Genomic DNA, 25433 nt, shown 5'->3' with positions numbered 1-25433 from the left:
TTTAAATTATATTTGATTTAAAAACATTTATACATCTTATCTTCATTTATCTTTTTTATTTATCAGTTTATCTTTTTTTTTATAACAATTTTAATTACCTTTAATTTTAAACCCATTTTGATCTCTTTTGATCTTTTTGTAACCAGTATTTACATTGATTTACACTTTACGCTACATATTTACTTTTCAAAACTGTTTTTTTGGTGTTTTAAAACTATTTTTTAATGCAACTTTATTGGCCGGTTTCACCAACGACAAATAGTTTTTTATTCTATGAATAAAGTTATTCGGCCAATAAACTGACATTTCTAGATTTTACTAACGTCACAAGACTTATTTTAGTTATTTATCAAATAAATACTTACTCTTCGAATAAATTGGCAAGATAATCTCGCTGTAAATATTTTTAAAGTAAATTGGCCAGTTTTACTTTGAATTATCAAAATTATATTGAAACAAAATATAAATATAAACGTCTAATCAATTTTAATCGACGAATAGCTATTCATTGATTTATTCGTTGTTGGTGAAACCGGACCTAAGTAATGTGATAGTATGAAAAAATTGAGGATATGGCAACGATGTCATATTTCAGTTTAGATCCAGGGCCCAGAGCACGCCAAATAGAATTCTATTTTGCTGACGTCACAAAATAGAATTTCATAATGGGAGAATCGACGGTTGCTAGGCAACGTGACGTCACTAATAGAATTATATTTAGCGTGTTCCCGCACCAGTAACAAACATATCACAGAACACTAATTTCACTTTTCAGTGTGGGTTGCCACCACTTTCTGAATGCGTCAAACAGAAGTTGGCGTTTTCGATTTACACTGATTCGGATGGGAGTTACAGAATGCCAATCCAAACACGAAAATAACGCGATAGATACCAAACATTCCGATTTCGGGTAATTACGATTCGACTTGTGTCATTTCTGTTCGATTTGTTAAAAGTTACAGAATAGGGCTGAGTATAACTTTTTTTCTTTGACATGTTAGCTATGTGTATCTCAAATTTGATGACAATCCAAGCGGTTCTTTAAAATGTAGAGGTTTTGCAATATTTTACCGTAAGTGAATGGACTATAAGTTAAATTAAAGTCTCAACTAAACACGCCCAGTAGACTGACTCACTCACTATATAGCTACGCATTGATCTATATCGGTACTTTTCATTTTAGCTTAGAAAATATTTAATATATACATAAATTTTGATATATTGGATCACTTTCCATTTATTAACAATTGATTTGAAATAAACATTTCAATATTTAGAAATAACACAACACTTTAAACACATATGGTATTCGGCTAAGTGATACAAGATAAATCGGAATACAGCTTTTCTTCTGGAATTATTAACCAAAACGTTAATAATAATAAGTTTTTCTTTAATACCGTTAATGTATTGTCGTTACTTTATAGAAAAATAAATAAACAAATTTGTTATTATACTACCAAAGCCTACTTATCTTAATTATAAGTAGGTTTTGGACCCCTACTGACATTTCAAGCACATCTTATTTTGGAATTGTAACATACATTAAATAAAAAATGCGTAAAAACTGCTTAGTATACTAAATTTACATTCAATATGCAGTAGAAATAAACAAACCAAGACACGTTAAATGCTACTAGGAGCACTCCCGAATCATAATTTACAATGTAGAAACTTTGGAAATCATTATTTGGGATTTACAATGTATATACATTGTAAATTGATGGTAAATTTAGTATAGAAGTTATAGTAGGGCAGGCAAGTATGCTAAATCTGCAGTTACTCGGGCGTTATGGGTATCTATTGGGTTGTGAAGATTAGGTCCTAAAACCAAAAAAAGTTAAGTTGTGCTTTCCATTTTAGTAGGAACTTTCCATTTTTTAATTTAATTTTCCATTTACAACAATCATTTTTTCGATTATAGCGCCATCTATCCATAATTCGAAAAAATGTTTCAAATAAAAGTTACTTATTTTTACGTAAGGAATCCAAATCTGCAATAAAAAACATGTGCTCCTATTTAAAATTTAAGATAACCACCCACCTCCGTGGGTGGTCGTGTTTGATGTCACTCGATAGATTTTAAAAACATATTGAACACGTATTTTTCAGTTTTTGGATCTGAAGTTCATTTCGCGAAATATCGCCCGGTTCCTATTTAAAATTATAAAGTTACCCCCCACATCTTTCCGTGGGGGTCGTGTTTGGTATCATTTGATAGATTTTTGAAAAAACACATATTGTTCAGTTTTTCTGACCTTATAACAGCACTACAGACCCTTAAAGGCCCTTGGCTTACCTTATCTTAACCTTTCTTAAGCTGACGATTTGGAGTTTTTCTAATAATAGATTTTTTTTCGGACCCCCTTACCGAACTCCCCTGTATTAAGAGTCCATATATGGTAGAGTAACTGCAAAAACCCCCGATTGGGCTCCCCTACCATTACAGAACTTTTCAATTGTGTGGCAACATGACAACGAAAGAAGTGGGCTTAGCACATTTGTTTAATGTGACTAAGTTTCGAAGTTCTATGTTTTTGACTCGTTTTGCTGAATGTGTTATCTTAAACATGCAAAACTGGTTATGCAGAATGAGTTTTGCGTGCGTGAAGAATTTTCTATATTTTCTAAGATAGAGGATACCCCCGTTATTATGCAAAAAGCCCTTACTCTCAGAATTAAATTTTTTTCATTTTTTTACGTTCCATGTGATTCCAAAATACGACTCATCATACACATCGTTTCATTAGACGATGTATACCTTGCTTAAAGCATTCTTTTGGCTGTTGCTCAAAGAATTATTTTATGGCGTTTTGTACTTCTTCATCCGTCTGAAAACTACTATCTTTTAACGGTTTTTTTTTTCAGTTGCACAAATATGTGAAAATCGCAAAACGATAAATCAGGACGATAGGGTGGATGGTTTAATACCATCCATTTATTTCGTTATAGATTTTCTTTCACCATTTTGGTAACATGGGGACAAGCATTGTCGTGTAAAATAATGACCCCATTGTTTGCAGAAGGTTGAAATTTAAAATTCCTTGGTGGCGGAGAATTTGCGCATTTCCATTGCATCGATGACAGCATATTAGATGGTACAAAATAATACATTTAATGGAATACACCAAGTTTCATCGCCATTGCACACAAGCTTTGCTGTAACCTAGTTTATGTACCATACTATGGAGAGAGATATAGTCTCACAAACATTGTCTGAAATTGCAATGATTGAAATTCGACGATTTTCTCCTTCCACTTTTTGCGGTCCGGTACTTGTCCACTCCAGTCTCTTGTACCCGTTTCTTCTAGGTCAGTCCGGACGGCATCAAACCACTTCCTTCGTGGTCTCCCTCTTCTTTTCTTCCCTTGTTCTCCTGCTGATAAAACTCTTACGACGTTTCTTTCTTGTGGCATTCGTAAAACATGGCCCAACCATCTAACTCTCTGTGCCTTGATTTTCTGAGTTATTTTAGGTTTCTTATACATCTCCATTATCTCAAGGTTTGTTCTTCTGCGCCATTCCCCATTAGCCTCCTTTATACCACCAAAAAGTTTTCCCAATATTTTCTCTCCCAAATCTCTAGCTTCTTTTCTACTTTCTGGTTCATTGTCCAAGTTTCACATGCATACAGCACCGTTGGTCTCACTATTGTTTCATACGCTAGGATCTTGGCTGCCCTGGACACGTTTTTTGCCTTCAACAGTGCGTTTAATGAACCTACTACTTTGCTACCTTTTATCTATCTCTCTCTCTTCGTCTCCTCTATTTGTAACTGTGACTCCAAGGTACTCAAATTCAGTTACCTTCTCAAATTTATAATCTTTGTCATTTGTACTTAGAGTAATCCACTTATTTTCTTCAGCATTTTCTCCTCTCATTTCCATATACTTGGTTTTTCTTTGGTTTATAGTCAGGCCATATTTTTTTTGCTTCTTCTTCAAATTGCTTGAACATTTTTTGAAGTTCTATTCTTGAACGAGTCAGAAACACCAAGTCATCTGCAAAACCTATACACTGTTGTCTTCTGTTAAGAATCGTGCCGCTTGTCTGGATATTGGCTCTTCTAATTATATTTTCTAGTACTAGATTGAGTAAGTCTGTTGACAGGGGGTCCCCTTGTTTTAATCCTCTGTTGACGTTAAACTGATTTGAAAAACTGCCTTCTATCATGACTTTATTGACTGTGTTGGTTAACGTCATTTTAACTAATCAGTTTCTCTGATATTCCTTGTGCTCTTATTGCTTCGTATAGCCCGTTTCGTGAGACTGAGTCGTAAGCCTGTTTAAAATCGATAAAGAGCATATGTAAGCCTAGATTTTGTTCATAACTATTGTTTTGTAGTAACTTTAGCAAAAAAAATTGATCGGTTGTTCCTCTTCCCTGTCTGAAACCAGCCTGGTATTCTCCTTTTATCTCTGATTCATAAGCTTTCAATCTAGTTTTATAATGTTTGCTAATACCTTATACACCACTTCTAACAGTGCGATTCCTCTGTAATTTTCAAATATGGTCTTATCACCTTTCTTGTGAATTGGGCAGATGAGTGCTGTGTTCCATTGCTCCGGTATTTATTCGTTGTCCCATATTTTCTTTATGAGTCCAGCTATTTTTGCTGCAGTATATTTCCTCCTACCTTTAATATCTCTGCTGGAACTCCGCTTTCTCCGGCACTTTTATTATTTGTTAGGCTGTCTATTGATGCAGTACTCAATTCACCTGGTAACAGCTTAGTATTCGTCTCCTCTCTTCCACCCTTAAATTTTCGACACCATTCCTTGACAGTTGGATACGCAAAATATGAGTTCCCATTACACTGTTTACAATCACGCATTAATTTGCAATGGTTGAAAACCCTGACTAACATAACTAACATTGCACATCGTCAGTTGAGTTATTACAATTGTTTCCAAGGCTAACCTGACTCTGACCAAAGATGCGTTTCAATTGGAAAAGCGTACATTCAATCAGCACATGTGCAATTGGAAAAGCGTACATTCAATCAGCACATGTGATTTACCAATCTGCATTCATTAGCTGACTGCCTGGACGAAGGTCCTATATCCATATCCAATAAGTTACATGACGAATAATTTAGAAGACGACTATTTGAAAGTCTAGTAACATAATAATTTTTTAAATAATAACCTTTTTAATAAATTCGTTTTTTTAATGTCTACGATCCTAATTTTACATTGGTACGTAGTTGACTAATCGAAACGCCAGAATTTCGAAGAAAAAAAAAATAAAAAAACAACTTTTTGAAAGATTAAAACGTGGATTAGTCGGTTCGCTAACCGCAGACACAACTGGCTAGTGATTTTAGTAAGTAATAAGTAGGGAGCCGATTTTATGCTAAATGCATATTGCATGCATATTTCGCATATTTGAGAACTTTACTAAATTTTGCATATTTTTAAAGAAACATGCATATTTTGTGCCTATTTAAAAACGTTTAAGTCCAAAAAAAATTTAAATTTTTTAATTCGACACAAAATATTTCCCCGCACTGGCTGTTCTATCAATTCGAGAACTACCTGAAGAGAGACGGCTTATTCACTGCCTTTTCATTTTTTCTTAGAAAATGCTTGATCTTTACACAAAGTATTCATAGTGCTTATAGTACGCCGTTATAAAATGATTGTAGGATGTTAAAATGATGAAGGATGGAAAGAAGGATTGCCGGGAAATCCGAATTTTATTTACTTTTATTATATTTAGTACAATTTGTATCCCAATTTAGTAGGTACCTATAATTATGGTGATTCTTTTAAATCCCTTATTGTTAAGAGAAATTACACCTTTAACCATAGTTTTACGATTTTCTAACGGAAATTGAAATATTCATGCTTTAGATCAGATCCCGTCTTTAAACGGCTTTAAAACTTTGGAGGGCATGTGCGAAATTTTTAATGGAAATTTTGAAATTGATTTCGGTATGGTGCAGAATTTTCAGCTTTAACAAGTTATTTTAAATACGCCCCAATTACTTCTGTTGATCTTGAAAGGAGTTTTTCAAGTTATAAAAATATTTTATCTGATCAAAGAAAATGTTTCCTCGTAAAAAATTTGGAAAAACTCATTGTAGTGAATTATAATCGAAGATGTATATATAGTGATATTGTTATTTAATTTTAAATAGGTAACTATTGGTATCAGTTTTTGTAAAAAATGTGAATAAATTGCATATTATATAAAAAATAATGATTTTATTTGAAAGATAATAAATAAGATTGCCTCTCCCCCTATAAAAGAACCCCCTAGATTAGAATAGAACAGAAAATTTGTAGTTTCTCGAAATGCGCATTTTTTGAATTTTTGTGCATATCTTGCGCATATTTCGTAATTTTTTACTGCATCTATATGAGCATATTTCATCAAAATTCATCGCATATAAATCCGCTCCCTAGTAATAAGTATAAAATAATTACTAAATAGTTAATAATTACTAAATAATTAGTAATTTTGCCAGTTTTGGCAAAATTGGTCAAAAACAAAAAAAAATACCTACTAGAATCACTAGCCAGTTTTGTCTGAGTTCAGCGAACCGACTTTATCAAATTTTCTAAAAATGAGTTAAGTATGCTAATAAGTTAAATATGCTTAATAGTATTTCCACTCTAATTTTTCCATGCATGAAATTATTCACGAATTACTTTTTAGATTAGTTTCTTTTTTACTCACAGAAACGAGTATCGCAAAATTAAGCTGCTTGTCCATAGAAACCACAATGAGTTAAACAAACAAGGATAAACAACATGGCATGTCGTTGATATAACTTTTCGTTTTACTTTGTGTTTAATATCAAATACTAAATTTTCATATCTGATATTAAACAATGTTTTTATCACTCTGTATATGATACTAAAGCAATGTGTTATTATATTAAAACATGTGTGGGCTGCTAATTTAGTTACTATTGCAAATCATAAACAATATATTTGGACATGGCACATTAAGTTTGATGATCGAATACAATTTCTTTGTTCTTCAATATTTTGTAATTATATTCGGCACGTGGGGTTGACCCAGAAAAATACTGTCACCGAGAAAAGCGTACATTAATAATCATTCATTCGAATCACTTCGTAGAGTTAAGATGTGACCAATTATTTATTCTTTCGATTCACTTGATAGAGACAAGATGTAGTCTCGATCATCATTATCATTGTTATCATTCATCCAATCAGTGTAAGACAGTAAGAGCAAGTAGATTATTACTTTTGTATTGCTCCCGGGCTATAAGTGTCGTGTTAAATAAAGTTCTATCATCTTTAATTTGGTGTTCACTATCGGCGATAGAAGTTGAGCCGAGCCGATTTTATTCATGGTCCTTCGAGCCGGATACTATTATTACCATTCTATATTTATCTCTTCTTCTTCCTTAAGTACCGTGCCCAAATTTTTAGGCGTGGGTAGCTTCCATAACAATTTGCCGATATCGTTCTCGATCTTGTGCGGCATGTAACAATTGATCTGCTGATAAGCCAGTCCATTGACGAAGGTTTCGGAGCCATGAATATTTCTTTCGACCAATTCCTCTTTTTCCGTCGATCTTTCCATTGAGTATTAACTGCAGCATCCTGCACCATTTATCTCTATGTTAATGCTATTTAATGTTGAGTCGATCAATTTTCTCAATAGCGAAAAAAGATTAAACACTTCAATAAAATAACTTTATAAAATACGTCCACGGGATAATCGCCATTTCCTAATTATTACCACTGACATTATGTATTAATGATACCACACATCGACGTACGTTTCACTTTATGTTTTGATTGAACTTGTTTGAACATGATTCGTGACGCGTGGAAAAAGATAAAATGGAACAACTATATGTATAAATATTTATGCATGACTGAAGATGAATATAAAAATATAATATTTTAAAATACTATTTCGGTATTTTACAGCTACACCGCGTATACTGGAAAACATTTATAAAACTCGGTCATCTATAAATCCAATTAAATTCTATAAATTGCCCAGACGCAATAAATAAAACGATAGGCTTAGTAATTGAGCATGTCACTTTAGCATATTTTATTCTTACGCTGATATTCATTACTAAAGAAATTTTTAGTAATAATATTACAACTCTCAAAATAAAAATAAATAGATGACACTCAATTCAAACTGAACCATAAATAAATTGGTGCCACAATTTCTCTAATCGTTATCAGATCAACTTTTAGTCTTTAGTAAAATAAATAAATTTATCTTGTATCAATATAACTCCATTTACCTATTGACATCCCGATCTTTAACTTCGATCAGGAATAGCTGTATTTCTAGGTTTGGCGCCGGTCGCCGCCGCTGCAGCAGCCCCCAACGCCGTATGGACGACTATAGCTGGTTGTCCTGGAGACGAAGGATGCAATTCATGAGTGGCACCAGGAGTGAGGGTAGCTAGCGCAGCCAGCAAGTCGTGGTTGATGATGGGTTCTCCTTCGGCGCGGGGCTCCCAATCTAACGGCGGTGATGCGGGTGGTGAAATTAGGAACTGTTTGTAAGGAGCTGGCGGTTGCAAATTCGGATTTTTCACCGGTGTGACCGGTTGAGCAAAATAACAGGTTATAACTGACTCGTTGATTTTGTACTGGTGAAGTTCAATTCTCGCACTGGCGGCTGCGTAGGGAGTTTTGAAGTTCACCCGTAATCTTCGGAAACTTCGCAACCATTGGAAGGTTACATCTGGGTCGTACTTTTTAAATAACTCTTCTAAATCACGCTTTTTGTCTAAAAACAGTTAATGGAAAAGTTAATAAAACTCATAAAACATTGTAGTCCAGGGCGCATCTGTTTTGAGATGGACGTTGAGAGGTGACTCAAATTTTTTTGCAGAAATTGCTTGAAAATAACTCAAATAATAATATTTGAGTTATCCTCCCACTCAAAATGGTCCGGAACATTGTTTAAATAATCAAAATTTTAAAATATGAAGGAAAAATTCGATTTTTTTATTGGTTTTTTGATTATAACTTTGAAACTATTTATTTCTGAGAAAAGTTGTACTGACATAAAAGTTGCGTAATTAAATTTCCTACAATATAGAATTGTTTAAAAATTTAAAAAATAGTCACCTTTGTTGCGAAATAGCAATAATTGCGAAAATAAACCATACAAAAACAAGTATTCGCATTTTACGTTTTTCAACCATTTATGCTACACTTAGGACCTTCATATTTTACCCAGAAAAACTATATGATATAGTAAAACAACACTGTAAATTTCATTAAGATCGGCTTAATAGATTTTGCAAAATAAATTTTGCAATCCAGCTTTCGCAAAAAAATTCATTTTTTTTAAATGTTGCAGGACTGAAAATAAAGCAGATAGCAAGTTGAATTTTTTTTGCTTATAGAAGTGTGCCTTTCATTTGCAATTTTGCAAAATTAAAATCGATTAATTACCACGGCGTCAGGAAATTTTTTAAATAAACAATAATTTTTGGTGCTACGCGCAGGACAGCCGTGTTCGATTCACACAAGTTGATTTCCACCAAAATTTCCTCCAATCTTTATCTAATATATTATTTTCTTACTCTATATTTTGTTGTATTTTAATATTTTAATTCCACAAAAATCAAACTAATTTTATTATTGTTTGTGACATATTGTTTAAACAATGGCATATGTTTAAAAATAATAAACTTTTATTCTCTAAGTTAAAATATATGAACAAAGAAAGTTTTTGCTAAGAAAAGTGTTATTTCAAAGGATAGAGTATGTGTTTTTATTTTGCAATAAACAAATTTATTTATTTATATCGAAATGTAATAAAAAGTAAAATGTATCAATCATTATCAAAGGTCATTGGAATGCCCAATCAGAGCAAACTATCCGCTGTCCTGCGCGTAGCACCAATAATTAATGTTTATTTAAAAAAAATCCTGACGCCGTGGTAGTTAATCGATTTTAATTTTGCAAATTGCAAATGAAAGGTACAGTACACTTCTATACGCAACAAAAATTTCAACTTGCTATCTGCTTTATTTTCAGTCCTGTAAAATTTTGAAAAAATGAATTTTTTTTTTGTTGCGAAAGCTGGATTGCAAAATTTATTTTGCAAAATCTATTGAACCGATCTTAATGAAATGTGCAGTATTGTTTACTGTATCATAAAGTTTTTCTGGGTGAAATTTGAGGGTCCTAAGTGTAGCATAAATGGTTGAAAAACGTAAAATGCGAATACTTGTTTTTGTATGTTTTCTTTCGCAATTATTGCTATTTTGCAACAAGGGTGACTATTTTTTAAATTCTCAACCAATTCTATATTGTAGGAAATTTAATTACGCAACTTTTATGTCTGTCCAACTTTTCTCGGAAATGAACATTTTTAAAGTTATAATCAAAAAACCAAGAAAAAAATCGAATTTTTACTTCATTTTTTGACATTTTGATTATTTAAACAATGTTCCGGACCTTTTTGAAAGGGAGGATAACTCAAATATTATTATTTAAGTTATTTTCAAGCAATTTCTTCAAAAAAATTTGAGTCACCCCTCAACGTCCAAATGTACTAATATTTTTACAGATGCGCCCTGGTCTATTGGTAATAATGTAACAATTCATCAGTTTCTAAAGTACAATTAACTGCATCTTGAAAAACCTTAAAAATATTTAGAAAAAAGTTGAAACCTTAAAAATATTTTGAAAAGAAAAAAGTTTTGTAAAAACTAAAACGGGTTTGTGTATATAATTTGATCAGTGGAGTTACAAAAAAATGTATAGCTCAAAGGGAATTTCTTTGATGATTCACAGAAGACTAAGAGAGTTCATAACAACTTGGGAAGTTATAAAGATTAATATTAAAGAAAAGACACATATTTACTATCTAATATATCCATGAAATTAAATTAACAGTTATTAGCGTATACGCAATAATAGTCTAGTCGCAACATAGGAGGTCCCGTGTACACTTTTAGGTCGCCGCGATTTGATGGTGGTATTATAGGTTTTCTGGGTCGCTGAATCCAATGGAAGTGGTCTGGAAGCCCAAATGTGGTGCGTTTAATTGTTATTAACAAATTATGGTAAAATTAGGTGTTTTTCAGGAATTATTAGAAGCCCTGTAAATAAATTGATAGGTCTTCTCTGGTGTATTTTTGGCCGCTGAATCGAATGCGACTAGTCGCAATTACTCAAAATGTGTTCTTATTTTGTTAATAACAAAATAATTGTTTATTCGCCGAAAAGCTCGAAATGCGTTATCTACAGCAAGTTTGTAGTCTTTTTCATAGTATTTTTATAAGCTAAATCGATTGTCACTAGTTGTGAAAGCTTAAACCACGTTCCGACTTTGTTATTAATAAATTATTGCAAAAATAATGGTTTATAGTACGTTTACTCACGGTTTTTGCTCTAAATTTTAAAAAACCACTTGGAATGACATGAAATTTGACATGCGCGCATATAACATGTCAAACAAAATTAATAAGTGATATTGTGCCGATGTGTGCTTTTACCCTGGGGGTGAGTTTCACTCCGTTTCGGGGGTAAAATAAGTAATAAATAAGTATTAATGAAGGATATTAACATTAGATTAGGAAGGAAACGATGTTGATGAAATAGTAGAAAAATACGTTGAAGACACCACGAACAACAATGGTGAAAGTTTCATAGATTTATGAAATCAGAATCAACAAAGACCTAGAAGAGAAAGGATTACCAACGAACGCATTAGAGAAATAATGGGAATCAAACAAACATACAAAGAATACATGAACAACGAATAATAAAGAAAATACTAAAATGGCAACCAAAAGGAAAGAGGAAACGAGGTACACCGAGAACAAGTTAAAGGGAAGGAATAAATAAAGAGATGAGAGAAAGAAACATAGAAGAGGAACTATGGAGCAATCGGACAAAGTGGCGATTTGAATTCGGAAAACGTTATAGACTAAAAGCCCATGTCCAAAAAATGGATGGGTCATATGAACCACCAAATGACATATATAGGACGATATAAGAACATAGAATAATAAGATTCAGTAGTATGCCGTCACTTGTAAACTGTCCAACTGAGTGCTGGTGAGAATTCAAAAGTGCAGGTAGAGTGAGTACATTTTGGTCATATATTTTTGTACGGCATTTTTACCATGGATAGATCAATGAAAAACAATAAGAAAGCACACAGTGCCGTAAAAAAATAGTGCGCAAAGTTTGTAATTTTTTTGATTTTCTGACAATTTCCAGGGTAAATTTGGTCATTTCATTCTGTACGGCATCAGTTTCATACTGTTTCAATACAGCTGCTAGTCCATTATTCCGCAACGCCGTACAAAAATCATGCGACAAGGGGAAAATCGAGGGTTGTAATCCCCTCTCTTTCCGTGGTCCGGGGGGTGATTTGAAAAAGTACGGCTTCAGTTCCAAAACAATATCTAGTATGTACTCAAAAGTACTATTAAAAATAATGCCGTCAAAAAATTATTGTTCATTTGAATGTATATTAATAATTATCTTAATTTCATGGTATACTTGATTTATAAAGCTGTAAAATCATTAACTATTTTTAACATGATATTGTAAAATACAAATGGTATATAGTATTGCCGTTCAAAAGAAACTGTTCTAAAAAAATTATAAAGAAATACAAAAACAGAAATTTTTTAAATTATTGCAAAAGTTTAAATATTCATAGATTAATAAAATATAGCAATTTTCTACATTTTCCCTTGTTTTAAATAGTATTAAGATAAATAAATTAGGAAAAAATGATGCCGTACATTTTAATGCAGATCATATCTTTTAGGCTGATGAAAATGACGCTACCATTTTAAGGGTTTACTACTTTATGGTCATCTGATACTGTCATACTGTACGGTATTAACATATTTTTGAAGAGAACAATTGATAATATGATAAAATTATTATGACGTCTAACTGAAGTGAAAGGGTATGTATATAATATCCAAGAATTGAAATTGTAAATCCCAGTGTCAACAGTTTTGTATACTTTTTGGTTTAATATATACTTCAAACATTATTCATACATGCATATAATTGATTTGTTTCATTGTAATGATGTGAATAAATAAAACAACTATACTGTTACTTTTACTATTACTTTTTTATCAATATGAACTTTCAGATTTGTACGGAATTAACTTTTTATAAATTATTGCATTAAGTACAAATTAATAAACTATCTAAATGCGTATAAAAAATATCGTCATGAATTTCACCTTACATTTCGTTATATGGATTTTTCTTACATTTCGTTCTATGAACTTTTCCTTGAGTTTTTCCCCTACAAACCTTTACGGCAAATGTACGGCATGTAAAAAAATATTATCTATGCATAAAATACTTTCAAAATAAATTAATCACCAAGGAAAGCGAGGGGATTGCAACCCTCGATTTTGCCTTTATCGCATGATTTTTTACGGCGTTGCGGAATAATGGATTAGCAGCTGTATTGAAACAGTATGAAACTGATGCCGTACAGAATGAAATGACCAAATTTACCCTGGAAATTGTCAGAAAATAAAAAAAAATTACCAACTTTGTAGCGCACCATTTATTTGCGGCACTGCGCGCTTTTTTATTATTTTTCATGGATCTATCGATGGTAAAAATGCCGTACAAAAATATATGACCAAAATGTACTCACTCTGCCTGTACTTTTGAATAACTCTCACCAGCACTCAGTTGGACAGCTTACAAGTGACGGCATAGTGCTGAACCTTATTATTTTATGCTCTTATATCGTCCTATATACGTCACCTGCCCATATAGCACACAACGTCCGATGTACGTCCATATAACGTACATTTAACGTCCAAACGTCCATGGACCAAAACTGGACGTACTATGTACGTACATTACGGGACGTCCATTGGACGTTTGATTTCAACGTACATTGGACATCCATTTGTGGTCCATGGATATTTTACACAAAACGCGACTATTATATTAAGTCCCAATACAAACTAAATGGGAATCTTCTTGACAACGTTGTCGCTCTTCGCGCTATCGGTCGTGAAAGGTAGTATTAGGCAGGTACTTTTAGGGGATTATCGCTGTTAATTGTTGTGGAATACTGAAGGATGGTTTATTTATGATAATTCACAGAATGGCAAACGCGCTTGTAATATACAACAACAGTACTGACTCTAAAAATAGTTTGGAACAGAAACAGAACAGAGATTAAACCTCTTTTAATGTGCATGCTTCCTAGGGCGTCATTATCTGAATCTCGTCTTTATGAAAATACATCCTGTGATATATTTGTGTTTTCTGTTTATCGTGCAAGTGCAGTCGTGCATTAATGAAGTTCCTAGTTCCTATAATAAAGTATATATTATAATGAAGTTATAGTAAAGAGAAATAAAAAGGTCTTTTGTGTAATATTTTTAAGTATAAGTTTAGTATTATAAGGAACTATTTCCTATAAAGGCTTTTTGCTATGTATTCACAAAATTATGGATACTAGATTTCTTTCTGAAAAGTGCCCTACAAATGTCCATAAGACGTACATTGAATGTACATAAGGTGTACACTGAAAGCTTCAATACAACGCACAATGTACGTTTGTAGCGGACGTTCTATGGACGTCCAATTTTGTGAACTCTGGACATTCGTTGGACGTCCATCGGATGTCCATTGTACCTTAGCGGGACGTCCATTGGACGCTCCAATGTACACAGATGTACGTCCATTGGATGTCCATAAAACGTACTTGTGCTATCTGGGTGGTGGTTCATATTATGACCCATCCATTTTTTGGACATGGGCCTGTAGTCTATTATAAACCGACATGTAGTAGTAGTATATAATTTGACCTTCACCTACATATACACATATACAGTGCGGTGGAATAAGTGTTACCCCCCCCCCATGTTAACTTGTTTATTTTAAGAATACAGTAAAACCTGCCATATCCGGATCAATGTGTCAACAGACCGATCCGGATATGAAAAAATCCGGATATCAAGACCACTACTTCTTTTATAGTATCTGAAACGTTTTCTCCTTCATACATTCCAGTAATCAACGCCGTCAATAACTTTCGTCGATAGAAACGTTTTTTAGATTCTATAATACATTATTCCGCCATCTTTTAGTTCTTCTTTTAGTGCGTTGTCCAACAGCAGGACTGCCTTTCTCGGTAGATTTCGGTAGATCCGGACGGCGCAGAACCGTCCGGATATGGGGAGGTCCGGATATGACAGGTCCGGATATGGCAGGTTGTACTGTATAAGCAAAACTCTCGGACAGGTCGATTTTTAAACTAACCATAGTATATTATAGCATCAACGTTTCTAACTTTACGCGATACCTCTTCAGGTGACAGCCATAACTTTGATTTTTTTAAATGGTAAAGTACATCATGTGACACCTCATTTAACAGATTTTGAAATACTGATTTCAAAAATGTATAATACTTGAATCCTTTTTGAGATCGTAGGCGCAAAATTTCGGTCAAACACTTTTTAAACGCATTTTTTTTGAATTCTGAGAAAACTAATAAGTATTTTTGAAAAATCTAAACGCAGAATGAAAGATTAGATTATTACGGAAGGCTGACAGTCCCTTAGAATAAACAAAAAGTTTCTTTTGAATGATATAGTTGAAATTAAAAATCACACTAAATTTTCTCTTTTTTTCACCACTGTGACTTATTAAAATAAACATTATAGGAGTTCTCAGGGACTTTGGACCATCGAGAATACTGTAATATTTCATTCTGCGTTTAAATTTTTCAAAAATATTTATTAGTTTTTTCAGGATTCGAAAAAAATGATTGCATTTAGAAAGAATTCGACCGAAATTTTGCGCCTACGCTCTCAAACAGGATTAACGTAATATACATTTTTGAAATCAGTATTTTAAGAGCTTTTAAATGAGGGGTCACATGATGTACTTTCCCGTTTAAAAAAATCAAAGTTATGGCTGCCACCTGAAGAGGGAACGCGTAAAGTTCGAAACGTTGATGCTATAATATACTATGGTTAGTTTAAAAATCGACCGGTCTGAGCGTTTTGCTTATATCTTAAAATAAACAAGTTAACAGGGGGGGGGGGGGCAACACTTATTCCACCGCACTGTATAATAGGTATACGTATGGCACAAACTGATAATTTTCATCAAAAAATGAATTTTGAATTAGCTGCGCATAAGTCTTGTTGAATTTTAAAAAATGTATTTTTAAAAAAGTAGATAATAAATAATCATATCTTACCTGGGGTGGTAAAAACTGAGTCATGTATATTTGTAACAATAAGAGACGACGGCAAATCCTCGAATTCGTCATCAGAATGTTGTTCTGGGCTATCAATCTCAGCTTCGGCTATTAGGTTGGGATGTACATTTGGAAGACCATCTTGATCATTAATAATAATATCTTCATCACTTAATTCCCCATTACTACTTTCCGCCATTCTCAAAGGTGGACGCTGGAACAAAAGTAAGAATTGACACGGTTCTTAGACATTTACTACGGTTGCCTACTCCGACTAACCAATGAACATTAAGCCCGCGATTACGTCACGAGGGTACAGTAATTTGAATCTTAATGCGATTAATCGGTATTTTTATGTCTTTGATGTATGGAAAATAGTAAACATATTTGTGAAATAAAGACGTTTAGTGAATACATATAATACCTAAGTGTGGAAAACTCTTGATATTTTGGTGGCTTGCTACTTAAAATTAATCAGGATCGGTTGTTCACGTTTACCCAACGGTCAATGCAATATTTACGGAAATCTAGGACTTCTATCTCCACTCTACACTGAAAATTTGTCGCTTATACTGAATTTCCACCAATACTGGATCAACTATTGAATACATACCGTCCTTAGAGGTCAGCTAGGATTATGTGAATTAGAATTACTTGGCATTACATTACATTACCTAGCATTCTAAAATCTCATCAACATTATTATTACGTTAATATATACTGAAATTTTAACGTTTTAACCTACCTTATAAATATATGTTCTTATTTCGCTGGTACCTATGATTAATGTGATTCCTAATACATTTCCAGTGAAAAAAGTAACTCTTTGATAAGTGTTGGCGATGCAATTGTTTTTTATACAGGGTGAGTCATGAGGAACTGTACATACTCCTACCTCGTATAGAGGCTCCTATGGGGAATAACAAATGACCATTAAAAAGTGTCTGATCCCATTGTTTAATAATATACAGGGCGAGTTTCGCATTTTGACAGAAACTTGTATTCGTCATAATTTTTGAACGGTCAGATCGATGTGTCTCTTATTTTGGCCAATCGTTAGACTATTACCACCTAATCAACTAATTCATTAAACTAGAAAAAAATCAGGTCCGGCTTTAAAAAAATTAGTTCGTTTGGGTCTTAGAAAAAATTTCACCCTGTATATGCTTTTTGAAAACTCTAATACGAATTTTACAAATTAGACAAATAGGCAATTAAAATGGCATATTTATTTTTTTCCGCACACGATTACTTAATTTTTTATAAAAAAAATCAAATTTCACTATGAATTAAAAGTTTGGTAAAGTGAACCATAGATTTAAAAAAAAATAACTTTTATTACAAAAATTAATTTTTTTGCACAAATAAGTAATTTATGTTACTATCCAATCAACTGATTTATTCAAACTAGAGAAAAATCAGGTCCGGATTTAAAAAATTAGTTCGTTTTGGTCTTAGAAAAAATTTCACCCTGTATACGCTTTTTGAAAACTCTAATATGAATTTTACAAATGAGACAAATAGGCAATTAAAATGGCATATTTATTTTTTTCCCCACACGATTACTTATTTTTTTATTAAAAAATCAAATTTGTCAAAATCGGAATTTTAACCTAAAATTGAAAAAAAAAATGAACTCACGGTTTAACTCGCTACAACTCTGTTCCATTTTAATTTTTTTTCTGAAATTTTTACAGCACATACCTCTTACCATTGTGAAGACTATGAAAATTGTTGTAGACTTTCAGTCTCCTTCTTGTAAAAGTTGCAAACTTGTAAATCGCAAAAATTAGGTGGAAAAATTTAAAATTTATCAATTTGATCACGTCTATGTTAAACTATAGAGTCCAAAAGAAGTGTTACGGGAAGTTTTAGATCTAGACGAAAAAAAAATAGTAAAACTTTTAATTTTAAGAAAAACGTTGTTTTTGTAAATTAATTTTTGTAAAAAAAGTTAATTTTTTTAAATCTATGCAAAACCTTTGCCAAACTTTTTATGCATACATAGTCAAATTTGATTTTTTAATAAAAAAATAAGTAATCGTGTGGGGAAAAAATAAATATGCCATTTTAATTGCCTATTTGTCTTATTTGTAAAATTTATATTAGAGTTTTCAAAAAGTGTATACAGGGTGAAATTTTTTCTAAGACCAAAACGAACTTATTTTTTAAATCCGGGAATGATTTTTTTCTTGTTTGAATAAATCAGTTGATTGGTGGTAACATAAATTAAATATTTGTTCAAAAAAAATTCATTTTTGTAATAAAAGTTATTTTTTTTTAATCTATGGTTCACTTTACCAAACTTTTAATTATTCAGAGTCAAATTTGATTTTTTTTTTATAAAAAATTAAGTAATCGTGTGGGGAAAAAATAAATATGCCATTTTAATTTCCTACTTGTCTAATTTGTAAAAATCATATTAGAGTTTTCAAAAAGCGTATACAGGGTGAAATTTTTTCTAAGACCAAAACGAACTTATTTTTTAAATCCGGGCCTGATTTTTTTCTTGTTTGAATAAATCAGTTGATTGGTGGTAACATAAATTAAATATTTGTTCAAAAAAAATTAATTTTGGCAATAAAAGTTAATTTTGTTAAATCTATGGTTGACTTTACCAAACTTTTAATTCATAATCAAATTTGATTTTTTATAAAAAATTAAGCAATCGTGTGCGGAAAAAAATAAATATTTTATTTTAATTGCCTATTTCTCTAATTTGTAAAATTCATATTAGAGTTTTCAAAAAGCTTATACAGGGTGAAATTTTTTCTAAGACCCAAACGAACTAACTTTTTTAAAGCCGGACCTGATTTTTTTCTAGTTTGAATAAATCAGTTGATTAGGTGGCAATAGTGTAACGATTGACCAAAATAAGAGACACATCGATCTGACCGTTCAAAAATTATGACGAATACAAATTTCTGTCAAAATGCGAAACTCGCCCTGTATATTATTAAACAATGGGAGCAGACACTTTTTAATGGTCATTTGTTATTTCCCATAGGGGCCTCTATACGAGGTAGGAGTATGTACAGTTCCTCATGACTCACCCTGTATGCGTGTCCGCGAAGATTATAACTCCCAAAATATTTATAACGAAAAGATTTAGTTCATAATACATGCTGACGAAAACAATTATTTCCCTTTCTGTTTCTGTTTCTGCCGACGAAAACAATTATTTCTGAGAACTTTTTAGTAATTATAATTTTCGTGGACCCACAAACCCAAATGATGTTTTTTGCTGATTCTCCTCAAAAAATAAATTTTTTTGCTAACACTTTATTAGGGATTATAATGTTCACAACCATATAACCGAAAATAATATTTTTCGCGGCGTTCATTGAAAGTTCTACTCTTAACGGCATTTTTCAGAGTTATAGTTTTCGTAGGCGGCGGTGATTTAAGCTGCTACAATAGGTACGATGTACAAATACAATAAATATCTTTTCATGAATAATTCAAAATAATTTTTTTACGTGAAACAACACCCAAAATTTCAAATACAAAAATATAAACTAAACTAGGATTTATATAAGATAAATAATAACACAAATAATACACATTCAAAGATCGAAGATCATTACTGTAACAAATTTGAAAATGGGCTTGCGTACTCTTGTGACGTAAGTCGAACATTTAAGTCTCCCCACCACAGTCGGAGTAGGCAACCGTAGTAAATGTCTAAAAATCGTGAAGAATTGGAATGTTTTAGCGCGAATGTTTACAAAATCTTTGATCTAGTAACAAAATACAACAGACGCGAAATTACGTACTTCTTATCTTATGTTTTTCCTTTACAAATCAGTCTACAAATATATATTATCTAATGACGTCTACAAAACAGTTAAACAAAAATAGTTTTGAATAATAGAGAGCGGTTTATCTTAAGATTTTTCTTCTATCTAGAATTTAAAACATCTCTTTTATCAAAGTATTTATAAAAATAAGAAAAATATTTCAAACAAGAAACTCATTTTACAAGGAAGTACAAAATACACAAATTACATCAATTTACAACCAATTTTTTTCAGAAAAATATTAATGAATAGTAGAAATAGTTAATTATGTACCAAGTCAGTAAAGTGACTCTTATCGAACGAGTCTTGATATTACGAGAAGAGCGAGCGTAGCGAGCGAGGCGAGTAGCAGACAGGTCGACAGAGTCTTTACTGACGTGGTGCATACAAAATTTTATCGCCAACATAATTTGATTGGAAATCAACTTGGAATTTGAATTCCGAAGATTCGCACTTTAAAGTTTACTACGTAAGGGTTTGGGCTCTGTAATTGTTTAAAAATAATATTAAATCTATAAAATAAATTGAATAAAAATCTGTCACTTATTTAAAATCTTATTATAATATTACACAATTTTTTTAATTTGATTATCTTCATTAAGTCATTTGATTATCTTCATTAATTATAAATTAATTTTTAATTTGATTATCTTATTTCATGAAATTAATCATCTTTAATTTTAATAATCCCTGAATGAAAAACTGGAAAAAGAAGTACCTACTGAAAGCTTGACAACTTGGATAATGCTAAAATATATTTTATCGCCAACCGTCACTAAAGTCATTCATTATTGTACTCATTTGACGCCATTTGCGGCAGTAAAGTAACACATTATTGTACTGAAAGAAGAATTTTACTTTACCTGCCGCGATTAATCAAATGAACTGAGATTGAATGTAAGCGGTCGATGGCAGTAATCGATTATTTATTTGAGTGAACTTAAAATTTATTTACTTTAATTATTAAAAATATTATACAAAATTTACGTTATTATTGATTAAATTTATGTCAGAAAGTGAAATTCTGTAGTATTTTGCAATTATATTCATAAAACATAAATGGAAACTTTGCAGATTTAGTAATTAGGTACTTATTCAATATTTATTACTTGAACAACTATCGATTAAACATCGAAATCGACCATCATGCAAAAGCATTCTGTCATCGTCATTACTGTCATACGGAATTTTTATTTCGTCTAAAATTAATAAAATTCTATCTTTTAAGTTTTGTATTAATGCAAAAATATTATGAAATGGTGTTTTTGTTAATTCGATTATATATAGGACGGTGACAGATATTGATGATAATTTGTTAGCAAATATATTTACTTAGATTTTCCACTATTCATCAAGGGAAAAGAAAAACTGCGCTGCGGAAGGCTACTACACTTTATAAACAATAACGTAACTATTAACGGTATTTTTAATTTTTTATATTTTATTTTAAGTGTTAAAATTGGTTTAATATTTAAATAAAAATACGATTAAACTGTTTAAAATATATTTATTTCATTGAAATTATAATAATAGAAGTATAACGTCTTACGTGTGTACCAAGTACACACACTCTTTTTTCATTAGGATGTAATTAAGTAAGTGTTAATGTTTTTTATGATTGGCGATAAAATTTTGTATGCACCACGTCAGTAAAGACCCTTTATCGAACTCGTCCGATATCAGAATATCAAACTCGTTCGATAAAGAGTAACTTTACTGACTTGTTACATAAATAACTATTACCTACAATTTCACTTTCTACAATAATTTGATATTGGTTTTAACACTTACTTGCAATTTACAATTTAAGAACTTTTTAAATTTTAGACGTCATAATAATTTCATGACAGTGATGACAGATAACTTTTGCAAGATGGCCGTTTTGCAAGATATTTAAATAAATTATTGAACTTTGTTTGAAAGAATTATATATTTTTTTTTTGTTTGAATTGAGTTTTTTTTGGTGACATTAAATTTTTAAAACAAGACGAAATTATTTTTTTCAGTCTGTCCAACTTAGTAAAATGTACAGTCGGAAAAATGAAAGAATACCCATGAACAGGGTTGGCAGGTTAAACCTTGGTTTAAACCAAGGTATAAACCAACTGGTTTTTTTAAGAAAAAACCAAACTGGTTTAAACCAACTGTCTTTTATAAGAAAAAAACCAAACTGGAGTTTGTAGAAGAGTGTCATGCCCTATACAGAGCTTGAATATCACTAAAGCAGCTAAAATCTTGGAAAATATTCCTTGGAGTAATGCGGGATTAGGATGAACAGCCCAAATATTTTCCTTTTTGCCAGGTTCAATGGACTGACCAATCTCTAGGCTTTATAAAGTGGAAAACTATGAATAGCATAAGAACAGGGGTAGCTCCAGGAAAATCAAAGAAGGCAAAATGGGGGGAAATGCACCAAGATGATGGGAACTGTGGCTGTGGAGAAATACAAAATATGGAACATCTTCTTACATGCTGAAACTGCCCCGATGAGTGTACTCTCAAATATTTGTAGCCAGCCAACAAAGATGGAACTAATGTAGTTCGTATTGGACAGACATTATATAAATGACATATCCGGATATGATAAAGTAAAGCAAGTTCATTACTTTTCGGTGAGATATCAGGAAAACTACACTTACACACATTAACTATGTAACTTTTTTGACTTTACTCTAATCATGAATAGAAGTATTAACTGTTCATGTTATCAATAACAGAACAAGAAACTGAACCTAAAAAATCTTTAAAAATAACGATGGAGTCAGACAGGGTTGTGTATTGAGCACATTATTGTTTATAAGCATGATGGATGAAGTAATAAAAGCTTGCTGGCCAAAAACAAAAAAATATATTGCAGGATACAGAAACATCAGTAGTCAAAGTAGAAGCAAGCAGTAGCGTGCTTATAACAAAAACAGAAAAAGACCTTCAAAAGAACATGACAATGTGAGCAGAAGAATTAAAATCATACAACTTAACACTGAGAAAACTAAAGTGATGGTAGTAACAAAAAACAAAACAAAAATAAACATATTGAAGAAAATAGAATCGAATAGATAGAAGTATACAAGTATTTAGAGTTAAGTTCTTGAACAGAAAAGAAACAACAAAAACAAAAATGGTCCTATTCGTGGCGTGCAAGTACTTGGAAAGGAAACGAGAAACGACAGTGCGCGAGTCGCGGAGAAATATTGCATCTATCTTAAATAATTCATATTGTCAATTGAAATTGTCAAATTGACGTATATTTCATACCTTCTGTCATTGACGCAGAAAAATTATATATTGCTCCACAATATTGATATGATATGCAATTATTATATAAAGGTAAATTTAATTAATTGTATTTTGCTTGCAGTACTGCATTTTAATAACTGATTTTATTTACTACATACAATTGTTTACGTTTGCTAAACATAACCTGCATCTTATTTTTTCTTCTTATTATTTTTTTGGACTATGGTCTTGACAATTATCCAGCAACCAGGACTAATATAATTGGCCAATATAATTAAAAGTGCGAATAAAAGTACAGAGCGTAGAAATAGAGGTCGCTTTGCCGAACTTGCACGGTCCCAATACCAAACAGTGTACAAACCTATGGGGCAGAAAACTGGGTACTCGACGAAAAGAAAACAAAGCGACTGCAAATAAGTGAAATGAAATATTTGAGGAAAGTGCTGGGTGTTAGGACAGACAAAAGAAGAAACGAAGACATTAGACAAGAAGTAGGAACGAAATCACTAAGCCTAAAGCGGAAGAAATGAAATTGAAATGGTAGAAATTTGTAGAAAAAATTTAAGAGATCTTGTACACCTCGACACCTATGGGTATAAGAGGTTTTTGATTACATATTATGTATGTATGTAGGTAGATATGTTATCAATAGCAATTTAATTGTAATTTCCATAGTTTTTGAATTACAGTTATTATACTATAGCCATAATTCTTCTGCATTCTTCATGACATGTAGCCTTGTTTATACCAGTTATTATAATCCAAGGAATAACTGACTTATTGTAATATCTTTTCTGTTTATACCACTCCTTATTTCACTCTCCAGCCGAGAGTAGAATGGGATCTTGGATAGAAGATCACCTTGTGCTAATCCTGTTTATGTTCCAAGAAATTAAATTAAAGCCATTCACTAGGAACATAATATCAAAAACCCTTGAAACTTGTATCATATTGGAAGGGTTTTAAGACTTAAATTTGAACAAAAATGATTTGACAATCCGCGTAAATTTAAATAGTATACTTTACAAAATAGGCTTACCTTAACAGCGAAATGAGTTAGTCTTATGTCGCTTGCTGATAACTCGGCAATTTAAAATTGATTGATATCAAAAACACAACAAAAACACCTTCAATCTCTATTCTATATCACCAAATGTCAAATGGTCACGACTCATTGACATGGAAACAAATTTTAAACTTGACAAATGACAAATAATAATAGTTCCGTGAATAATTTCACTTTTCAACTAATAGATACTGTAAGATAGGCAACATACATCACATGGCTAATGGTAAATAATTAATATGTATTGTAAAACTGTTTAAACTTGCGCTGTGAACCATTTTTGAACACCTCCCAACATGCTGCCAGTTGCATGAATAATTATATAATATAAAAGTACATAATATATCCAAATATGATAAATTTTTTACAGAACTTTTAAATTGGTCTCATTGGGTTGTAGAGTCAAAAGAAAATTAGCTGTACCTATGCAATATTATTGTATTTTAATCTGGTAAAGATGTTCAAAATTTATCTACTCGTTCCGATAGTAACAGTAGATATATTATTAAAAACACTTTATCACTTTTTCTTTCTCTTTTCTCGACTATAACAAATATCACACTTGTAAGGCTTTTCTCCCGTGTGCTTTCTCAAATGACTTTCAAAAGCCCTGCTTCACTAAATTGCTCAGCACAAATTTCGCACTTTTAATTAAGGATTTTCTCCTGTGTGCAATCTCAAATAATTTTTTAAATTTCTTGCTTTAGTAAACTGTTTACAACAAATTTTGCAGGTGTAAGGCGTTTCACCATTGCGTGTATTCTTAAATGATTTTTCAAATTTTCATCGCGACTAAATTTCTTAGAACAAATTTCACACTTGTAAGCATAGATATTATAAGCAATCCCCCACTTACTGACCAACGGCTTAGGGCGGATGAGTTGGTGAGTGGTAGGGCACTCTTTTGTCCTGGGGTTGAGAAATCGGCCCCGAAGACGGATGAATCAACAAATAATGGTCAACGGCATAAGAATGCAGAAGGCAAAGGGGAACCACTGCATTAACGGCTAATAGAGCACCCCCAGGAAAATCACCATAGAATTGACACTTCAATTGCAAACCGTTACTAATCATGGAAAGCGGAGGCCAAGATTCGGCAGGAGAGGAGAAACATGTTTATACCACGAGGCCTCTCCG

General features: G+C 32.0%; 1 protein-coding gene across 2 annotated transcripts in view; it reads right to left on the bottom strand.

Annotated features, from left to right (window-relative positions):
- Positions 1-24404, bottom strand: part of LOC126885964 (protein sarah) — a 43787-nt gene extending 19383 nt beyond the window's left edge. The window contains exons 1-3 of one of the 2 annotated variants that reach the window (XM_050652801.1): positions 24270-24404; positions 16194-16407; positions 8251-8744 (exon numbers count right to left, since the gene is read on the bottom strand). In XM_050652801.1, coding sequence (XP_050508758.1) covers positions 8269-8744; positions 16194-16392 — 675 coding nt within the window. In that variant the 5' untranslated portion in view covers positions 16393-16407; positions 24270-24404 and the 3' untranslated portion in view covers positions 8251-8268. Of the gene's footprint in view, positions 1-8033; positions 8745-16193; positions 16408-24269 lie in introns of those variants that run through there. The other variant, XM_050652800.1, reaches the window with a different exon arrangement.
- Positions 24405-25433: the final 1029 nt, after the last annotated feature.

Source organism: Diabrotica virgifera, chromosome 6, assembly GCF_917563875.1.
Source record: "Diabrotica virgifera virgifera chromosome 6, PGI_DIABVI_V3a".
Taxonomy (NCBI): Eukaryota; Metazoa; Arthropoda; class Insecta; order Coleoptera; family Chrysomelidae; genus Diabrotica; species Diabrotica virgifera.
Note: the sequence above shows the minus strand (reverse complement) of the source record. Positions and strands in the feature narration are given on the sequence as shown.